The sequence below is a fragment of the Micromys minutus genome (assembly GCF_963924665.1).
Source record: "Micromys minutus genome assembly, chromosome: 1".
Classification (NCBI taxonomy): domain Eukaryota; kingdom Metazoa; phylum Chordata; class Mammalia; order Rodentia; family Muridae; genus Micromys; species Micromys minutus.
The window spans coordinates 95,133,280-95,143,393 of record NC_137969.1 but is presented as its reverse complement, the minus strand read 5'-3'; the positions used below and the strand labels follow the sequence as shown (position 1 = coordinate 95,143,393).

The window sequence follows — 10,114 nt, the reverse complement described above, 5'->3', positions numbered from 1 at the left end:
CCTTTTGTCAGATTCAGAGTCATCGCAAAACTATATATACAAGGCCTGTCAAAAATTAAAGGTGTGCAGGAATTACTCCATCATCTGAGAGTTTCTGTCATAAGAGCTGTAACACCACCGCTTGGGAAGAGATCTCCTCTCCTGAAGTTCCCCTGCACCCTGGGTAGCAGCGGAGGCAGAAGAACTGCCCCCCCCCATAGTACCTCTCCCCTTCGCCTGAACCTACACACCTAGCAGGACCCAGCACCAGCAGAAACCATTCTCCCTCCATGACAAGAGATCTGTGTGGAGCCTCCAGCACACATCCCACACCCTCCCTCCATTGTCTCTGTTGCACTTCATTCTACAGTTGCTGCTTGTGCATGCAGACCGTACTGTTTCCCAGCTACAACACACTCCATGCTCGCACTACCTACACAGCTGGACCGCAGTGATCTCCAGCTCATCTTCGTGAACCTGAGTACCACATTCCTGGTCTGACCCTATTCTACCCAGCATGCTGTTCCCAACTCAGAGTCTACCCAGTGAGTCCCATTTCCCAGCTTCCCCTAGTCCACGAAGTATGTTCCTCTCCTTGCCTTATACTATCCTAGTATCCCCTGGCCTGTTGCCCACTCTGGTCCACCCCTTCTAGTGAGCCTCCATCTTCTGTGCTCAGTGTTTCCGACCTGGCCATAGTCTACCTACTGGGCAACGATCTCCAGGGGACCCTATGGAGCCAATTATCTAGTTCCTGCTCCATAGACAAATCAATCTAGTCCACTCCAGCCTGCCCTGGGATCAATCCTGTTTTCTCAGTTGCTCCAGCCTTCCCTTAAATTCGGCAGCTCAGCATTCTTCCCACCAGAACCTCTCTGGTCTCCTAATCACACTCACCCTGAGTATCTTGGATCTGACTTTCTCATGAGTCTCTCCATGTGAAGCCACATTTAAACCACCAATATAAATGTAAAATGCTTAGAACTAAAACTTCTTGGTATCCTTGGTGTAAGTTAATGTTGTGAGTTGACTTGGTGCTGTTTGGATTCTGATGTTAATTCTGCTTCCTCAAGAGGGGCTTCCCACCCTCCCACCCCCCACCCCTCACCCCCCCACACCCCACCCTCAAACCTGCTATCAGCTGACTTCATGTGAGCCTTCTTCCCATTCTAACTGGTTAATAAAGGCTAGAGCCTGTGATTGGGCAAGGGAGAGGAAGGTGGGATGAGAGGTTTTGGAAGAGGGGAAAGGGGAGAACTAGAGAGGAAAGAGAGAATGGAAGAATAGGGGGAGGAAGCCAAGATAGAGAAGAACCATGTAGCCAGGGTGGGGGGAATGCAGGAGCAAGGGTGTCATAGCTGGGGAATAAGCTAGTATAGCACTAAATCTGCCCAATTTAGGCATGTAGCTCATAAATATAACTGAGTTGTGTGTTTTTTATATAGCTTATTGGGGTTGCAAATTCCTGCAACACATTTACTTTTTTTTTTTCTGGTTAGTGAAGCTTTTGGGGGTTGAGTATCCATTCTGCGCCACACACAGGCATGCGCACATATCCTTTGGCCAATTGAGGGAAATTTGTGAAAAGTCAGTTTTATGATTTAATCCTGCTCTTCTAATTAAAGATGTTATAAGCTGATTCATACACAAAAGTTACTGACATTTGGAAAGATGTGTGGAGGAACCTAGAGTCACAGATCCCATGTTAAAGGAGGGGACAGCCATTTTGCATGTAACATCTGTCTGATGACATTACTCTCCTGAGACAGTAAATGTCACAGCAAAGCAGAACCCCAGGAACCACGTGGCACTGGAACTGCTGAGGACCAAACAGCAAGGGGACTGGGTGACAGTGAGGCTGCTGATGTAATAGCAGGAAGTTCCCCTGAGGAGTCTGGTGTGAGGAAAAGGCAGATGGAAACAGGGGGCAAGCAAGGTTGGGGTTGGGCAGAGGACTCTGAGGAGCTCCTGGGGTGGGGGAAGGGCTGGACACACCCTCATCCCCACCCTCAGAAACCCTTGTGACTCTCCCCTGCTCTGTGATGCAGGCTTGGGACTCTAGTCAAGCCCATGAACCCTCAGCATCAGGCACCTCAGGCAGCCATGGTGTTTATACTATGGAGAGCATTCTCTCATCTCTGAATGATCTCACTGAGACATGGCTGACTCTTGGCTCAGCTTCCTACCACACAGACCTCAGCTACACTCTTCTGAGCGGACTGGGGCTACTGTTTCTGTACATCAGCTACCTGATATTGAGACTGCTTACACAGTTGCTGTGGAGAAAGAAAGACACCCCAAAGGTAAGGATGTGTGGTGAGTTCCCAAGAGTCTTCATTGCTGGGCTGTACTTGTGTTCTCTGGTGTGGGAGGAGGTTGGCTGTCAGAGGGATGTCTGAGATGAATGAGTGAGGAGAGAAGAGGGGAGGGGAGGGGAGGGGAGGAGAGGACAGGAGAGGAGAGGAGAGGAGAGGGGAGGAGAGGAGAGGGGAGGAGAGGGGAGGAGAGGAGAGGGGAGGAGAGGAGAGGAGAGGGGAGGAGAGGGGAGGAGAGGAGAGGGGAGGAGAGAGGAGGAGAGGAGAGGCGAGGAGAGGAGAGGAGAGGAGAGAAGAGGGGAAGAAGGGAGCAGAGAGGAGACCACTGACCTAGGGCATGAGAGGGATCAAGGAGGAATCAGATTCCCATCTGGAACCCATATTCAGCTTCCTTTCTGAGTAGAAAACTGGTTCTAATGGATTAGGTACAGTCTTTGGGCTCTGGAAATGAGAACAGTCTCTCCTAACAATGGAACCTATGATCTACTCTCACATCATGTGTCCCTTCCCCTCCCCTCTTCCATGATGACCATGGTCAGGATCACAGTGCTGAATGTTGAAGGCATCATCCAAAGAGAGCATGGAGCCCAGTCTTTCACTCTAGGACTGGTAATCCTCATGAGCAACACAGCTGCAAACCTCTCAGAAAGAACCCCACACTGTTCTTTCGTTTCCCAAAGGAGGAGAGTGGGAATAAGCAGCCACGTTCCCAGTTAATAAAGCAAACATGTCTCATTGCTCAGTGGGTCTTAGGAGTTACTTGGTCAGTGGGATTCTGAGTCTCTTGGGAAGAGAGACATAATCATCGAGTTCCTGAGTTTATTTTCTGTTGTTGACAGCTACAGAAGAAAAGGAAGAAGAAAAGGCAAACCCCTGCAGGTAGGTGTCTGCCTCTGACTTGTCCTCAGGGCTCCCTGTGGTGTGCCTTCCATAGCTGTCTAGGTTTATGTTCCCAGGGTGTTAATTGCTATACATAGTCCCTTAATCAACAGAGAGAGGAGCTCTGTGAGGAAGGACTCACTTGAAGACAGGGATGGCCCCTTGGGCCCCTGTCAGATGTGCAAGGGGGAGTGACAGTCTTTGGGGGATCATTGGGGATCCTTAGAGATGTGCAGGGGGGCACCGGCTGCTTTGAAGCACAGCTTAAGTCTCCTGACACTGTGTCCCCTACTTCCTTCCTGGGAGCTGATAGCCATGAGGAAACCACTGAGCAGAGTTCCCTGCAGTAGTTTTGAGTGGCACTCTTGACAACATGAGAGGGGAGGGATTGCTATCTGTGCAGCAAGTGTGAAAGTGTGAGCAATCTGAGTGTTCTTACAGAGCACTTGTTGCTTTTCTGAACTTTTGGAATCACTACCCTCAGTGTTTTCCCTAGGCATACACCCATTCAATGCTTGCTATGTGCTACCTCCATTCCCAATAATTCACCATCTTGCTTATTTTAGGTTGGAGAACTTGCCAGAGAGAAGCAGAGCAGAGAAGGGAGCCACAGATAACCCAGCAAAGGTGATTTGCTTCCCTTCTTTCCTGGTCCCTTTCCCCACAATCCTCAGGCTTCCCAAGGGTCCAGTGCCACCCAACCTTTCAGGGGAGGGGTGCACATAGCAACAGGCCATGGGAGGAGGTCACAGAGGACAGCCATGGACAGACAGGGCAGTGTGAACAGGCTAGACTAGCAGGCTCTCATTTCCACAGGCTGGCCCCAATGATAGTTTGACCTTCGTGTCTCCCATAGCCCTCCAAGAGAGCCCTCTGATGCCACCTGCAATGAACTACTACACGGAGGTCCTCTCTTCCCTGAGTGTGACAGATCTGGTGATATCGGTCATCAGCTCTCCCAGGCCATCCTCAAAGATGGTGCTGCCTCTCACTTCTTCGTGGCTCCCACAGCTCCTGGGACAGAGGCCTCGTTTACTCTCTCCTCTCTGCTCCTAGAAAACCAGGCATGGCATTCAGCGCCAGTCTGTCCACAGGAGCCTTTACCACAGGTCCAATCCATCCTGTCACTTAACCACATCGCCGCCTTAGAAGGGTTCTATTTGTCTACACCACTTGGTGACTCTCTGAGACCCCAGTCCACACTTCCCTCCAACCTTACACACCTACCGGACTCCACCCCACCCTATCCACTTGCCTCTTTTCCTCTTCCAACAAAAGAGGGGCACAAGTCAGAAGTGGTCTTCCAACCGGAGGCCACCAGATCCCTGGTGGACAGACTCAACGGGATGTCCACGAATGTCCCACCGGCCAGAGGCACTGGCTATCTAAGACGAGCTATGCCAGAGGCCTCTCAGCAGCAGCATGCTGCTGACAACCAGTTCCCTTCAGATTCGGAAAGCTCCTTTCACCGGCATCTCCCAGAGCCCCGTGTCTCTCAAACCTCTTTGCAGGAAGACACGAGGGCCTACCACCTAGAGCCCGACCTCCTCTTTTCCCCCAACTCTGAAGCTCTGAAACTCCCCAAAAGGCTAGACAAGAAGGGGCATGATGTTCTGATGGCAAAGGAGGACGAGAACAAAGGACGTTTCATAAGGTCACCCAGTTTTTCGGAGAAGCTGCCCCCGGGAGAGTCATTGGTTGAGCCACAGGATTTGGCGGCTTCTCTTTCAGCAAGCAGCAAAGGCAAGCTCAAGCACCCGCAGCTCCCTCACTCCAAGACTTCTGAAGACCATGAGGAGCTTAAACCCTCCCAGCTCTTCTGGGGCCCCCCCTCTCTACACAGCGAGGCCCTGAGTCCTACTACTACTACCTGCTATGACCGTTCCTCAACTTTTGCCTGCTTCAACAGTATGGCTGAGGCCTCCATTGCTGACTATTCCCATGCGGTTATGTTTTCCACACCTCTGTCTGTATATCAGCCACAGACCTGGCTACAGACCTCGCCCCAGTTTCATCCCCAAATCAACCCTCCCGCCGAGGCCGAGTCACAGCCTCAGCCTCAACCCCAACCTCAGGTCTCAGTCTTGACACTTTCTTCTCAGTCTCAGCTGAGGAACTGTGGGGTGCATTTTCACAGACCTCAGGGAGACAAGCAGCTTCTCAGCCCTTCTGCGGTGCACTCCTTGGAGTACAACATCTTGAAAAAAGAGCAAGAGAGGGTGTGGGGTTTACCCCTTGTGATCCAAAAATCCCAGGACGCTTTTTGTCCCTCACCTCCCAAGTTCCTGTTGGCAAGTCGCTCCTCCAAGGCCTATGCTCCCAGACCCATCCTTCCAGGAGACTTCCCCCTCACCAGTGAGCTCCAGAAGAAACTAGAACACCATCTTCGAAAGAGACTCATCCAACACCGCTGGGGCCTGCCCCACAGGATTGACGAGTCCCGGTCACTCATGTGTCCTCAGGCAGAACTGCCTAACTTGTCTGAGTCAAGGAAGTGCCGTGGACTCTCATGGATCCCTTTCTTTAAGAACCATGACAAGGACTCACAGGAGATTGTTCACAGAGGATCTGAAAGCTGTCACAATCTGAAGCCCGAAAGTCGTTCTCCACAGGAGACTGGGGTCAAAGGACAGATATACACTCAAGATATTGGTCAAAATGACCAGCCCCAGGGTAACCAGGAGGCTTCACAGAACAGTCTGCAATCTTACTCGAGGACACACCAAAAGAGTCATGCAGGCAGAAACTCTTCCAAGTCTTCAGGCTCTTCACAGGTGAACCAGAGACAGAACGGAACGGGAAATGTCCTGGGAAAACACCTGAACAAGAAGAGCAGGGAAATCAGTGAAGGCAAGCTCCCCAGCTCCGTGGACAGGTCCAGGCATTCTAGGAACATACCGCAGACTCCACCGGAGACCTCCCCTGGACAAATGAAAGATCTGCCACCATTGGCAGGGGAAGAAGAATCGCTGCCAAAGAACACACACAGCTTGATACTTAGTCCCAGCAAAGAAAAGATGCTGGAAGAACACATTACAACCTTTGGCAGGAGGATGGCATTTGGCCTTCCACAAAGGGTTGAGGAATCCTTAGAGTCCTACTTGACAAAAGCAGAGCCATCTCGACCTTTCCCTCAGCTCCACGGTCGAGCCCACGGCGTTTCTGCATCAGATCCTGACAAGTCCTCCAGGTTCCACCAAAGAAACACGAATGGAGACAAGACGGGGACAGGGAATTTAGTCCCCACCCAACAAAAGCCTCTCCCTGCTACCTCACTTGTGAGCCACATAGAGCCAGCCTCTGAGGACAAGAAGGTGTGTGTAGACAGAGACCTCAGCACAGCTCCTGGTGGCAGAGAGCCGATCCAGCACCAGACGCCCAGTATGGCAGACAGAGGCATCCTGCCACAGTCTGGATCAGACAAGAGACCTGGCCCAGAGCTGCCCACGAACCCAGATGGGCCAACAGATGAGAGACTGGCTTCCAGCACCAACACACGGGGGGCTCAGGGAGAAAGGAAGAGCTGGGAAGATGGTTCCAGGGCTGAGGGGTCCGTGGAGCTACTCAAGGGAGAGCAACTCCCCTGTCTTCACTCACAGTCCACTAAGAACTCGAAAGACACCCAAGGTCTGTGCTCCCCAGGAAGCCATGTGACAGCAAGTCAGTCCCTGCAGGGAACATCAGTTCCCCACAACTCTGAGACACCTCCCTCTGAAAGTCAGGTGTCCAGAGAAGTCACGCCCAACTCAGAGGGTGGGACACACATCCAGGTGCCAGACCTGCCTGCCATGCCCTTTGCCTCAGAAGAAATGACTTCCAAACCCCAGGGCCCCTCCAGTGGGGACATGGCAGTTTCTCAGGTGATCCATGTTCACTTCCCCACTGTGGGCATCAACATGGGGCCACCGCAGGGTCCCTGGGTCCCTACATATATTTCAGGCCAGAGCAAGAGCAAGGACTGTCCCCCAGCTGCCAGAGGAGTGCCCCCACTGGCAAAGGAAGCAGGAAAGCTTGGTGGGGGGGACGCAGGCTTAGGGACATCCCAGACCAGAGGGAAGAGACACTGTGTTCAGGCCAGGGCACTGGAGGAAACCCAAGGACACACATCCTCCCCAGCACTGACATCTAAGAGTCAGCCTCCAGAACATCAGCTCACCAACCAGGTGAAGGGCTTCTGGCAGAGGCTGTCCCCTGGAAGGAAAAACAAGGGCCAGGAAAAGTCCCTGGCCAAGGGCTGCTCCCCATTAACATCTGTGAAGGGCACAAGCCTCATCAAAGGGAGATGTGAGTTCTGTGGGAACACTGAAGCTCAGAAATGTGTGAGAGACCCTGAGATGGTCCTCAGGAGACAGCTAGGGTGCGGGCATGGGACAGTCCTTCCCTGTCCCCAGGCACCTGTGTCTCCCCTCATGGGGTCTGAAGAAGCTCAGCCAGAGGTGCAACTGCAGGCTCAGGCAGAGCCTGTGCTGAGGCTTCCCTACTTCTGCTTCAAGGCTTCCTGCTCTCAAGTGCCAAGGGCTGAGCCCTGCAGCCCAGGACAAGGGCAGACAGCCCCTGAGGGGTGTGGCACTACAGGGAAAGCTAAGATGGAGGTGACCTCCCCCATGCATGCTTCTCCACCAAAGTCCTAGCTGTAGGTATCAAGCAGGCTAGGGGCCTCTAGCTGCCTTTCTCTGTGTTGAAGGCACTGTTGGGAGGTTTGTTTCCATTTACCAAACAAATTGCTTATCCAGATATTTCTTGGAAATATGTTTTCTACCCAACAGTAATTTTCCCCCTTGCTGACAGTATTGATTTCACCAGTAAATTTTCTGAAAATGTGTTTTTTTCTGTCCTTTTTGTGAGGCTTAGGTTAGTACCAGAGCTTGGATCCGGGAAAGGACCCAACCAACCAGATTTTACAGGCTGTCTCCGTTCTTCTTCTAGAATATGCATTGTCCCTTGAGGTTACCTCTGACGGAGTGAGGTGACATCGGAAGAAGAGATTATTTGCTCCCTTGTTTTTAGGGAAATTGGCTTTGCCCCACCCCATAATTTCCCTCTCTGACTTTTTCCATATTCCTGAGTGCCAATGACTGGCTTTGGCACTTGTGTGTAAACTGAAGTAGACACCCTTTAAGGGGTCAGTGCTTAGTGCTGGTGATGGGGTGGATCCAGAGACCTACAGAGGCTGCTGCCAATGGGAGCCATTGATTAGAGAAGCTGCTCAGCAGACTTCTCTCTGAGGGAACACAGCTTAATCTACTGGGGATGGTATTCCTTGTGGTCAGAGGATAAACTATTAAATTTTTAAATTCCTTGGGGCCAGTGAGAAAGAGAAGGAATTTACACACACACACATACATACACACACACACACACACACATTGGATAAAACAAAAGAGTCCAATAACTTCATATACACAAATATACATATATGCATACATACATACATACAAATCTACAAACATATGCACATTGTCACATAGAATGTTCAGAGCAAATCTCTTGCAAACAGGCTCCAAATAGTTCACATACACACACACACACACACACACACACACATGTAATTGGTGAATGGAGTGAGCTCCAACACACACCCAGACAAGCCTTACATATATGTATAATATACATAGTTTATGGGTAAAAGGACTAATGTTCAGACCATCTCCACTCTCTTTTTCTTCCATAGTTTATGCATCAGCAAACTCTTTCAAGCAGAATGAAATTACAATATGATTATGTTTTAGTTTCCTTCTAGTGAGTGATTATGAAGAAACGGTATTCCCCAATACCTTTACATGAAATAACATGCAATGCAGATGGAGAAAACAAATTATTCTAAAAAACCCATGAACATTTGTAACTAAGCAACTTGCTATTAACAAGGTAGTTTTCTCTGCTAGTCTCTCTAGCAGGCAGGAATTTGTGATTACAAAGAAAGGAGTATTTGTTTGACTATTTATCTTTAAAAGTAATGTGTAAGAATCACAAATCTAAACTTTTAAAACCATTCATATCTCTACCTTAAATCCTCATAAAACTTATCTATTCATCAGCAATTCTTATGAAATCATATTAGGAAGCTGAGGGCAAACATGGGTTTAAGAAACCAATCATCACCTGTCCAGCCTCAGTGAGCGTCATGTCGGCCAGTGCTGCCGATTTTCTTGTTCCCTGACCATAAAAGTCCCTAGCTTAACTAATAAGAGTGTGCCTCTCTGAATGTTGAATTGTTTCCTAAGGTTTTCTACATCAGAGCCAAGAGTACAAACATCTCAACCTAGCTTCACTAACGATTTTATTTTTCCAAATGCTTTCTAAGGGTGGCCATAGCTGACAATCTCCATCTCTGAGTTCTTTCCTGGTGTGGGGTGGGGGGGGTGACTGAATCATTAATCTGCTCCAGCAGCAATGCCTGAAAGGGATCAAGTGTTATGATTGTGTCAGAGATACTGCCCAGTGAGAGTGCCATTAAGAGGTATGTGAAGGCAGCTGGCAGAAGTCTGTAACAGCACAAAGTCCTCAGGGCAATGGTCCTTGAGGCCCCACCACATAATATGGCGTATGTGGTAACCAGTGAACAGCATTCCTTGAGTTCTAAAGCCATTTGTCATTCCTCCTGTATGGACCTTGGCACTTTGAGATCAGTGGTCCCCATAAATAAAGTCACCCTTATTTGATAGGGTAGGTTGTATTCTTAGAATAGAGTAATTTAGTCAAGTCTAGGAACCAGTTGTCAGTGACCAGATGGTAGGTGTGACCCTTACAGTGTTTGCCTCTATGACTGCAGAGGATCCTGTACGCTTAAGGTGGAATCTAGGAAGAGAATCTAGATGCACTTAAACCAAGTCCTGTGACCAGTGTGTTGAGATGGCTGAATTACTGGTGGACTGAGGCTTCCCTCACAGCTGTAGGGAGCCAAGTGCTCCGGAGAGTTATGATGGAGAAGAAGACATTGG

At 49.9% G+C, this 10,114-nt stretch overlaps 1 protein-coding gene across 1 annotated transcript; it reads left to right on the top strand.

The window, feature by feature from the left end:
• Positions 1 to 2,096: 2,096 nt before the first annotated feature.
• Positions 2,097 to 7,804, top strand: LOC308435653 (spermatogenesis-associated protein 31D1-like; the record flags this gene model as incomplete). Its single annotated transcript, XM_080936365.1, has 2 exons — positions 2,097 to 2,282; positions 4,007 to 7,804. The coding sequence occupies 2 exons, from the start codon at positions 2,097 to 2,099 to the stop codon at positions 7,802 to 7,804; spliced, it is 3,984 nt and encodes a 1,327-aa protein (XP_080792491.1).
• Between the last annotated feature and the right edge of the window lie 2,310 nt (positions 7,805 to 10,114).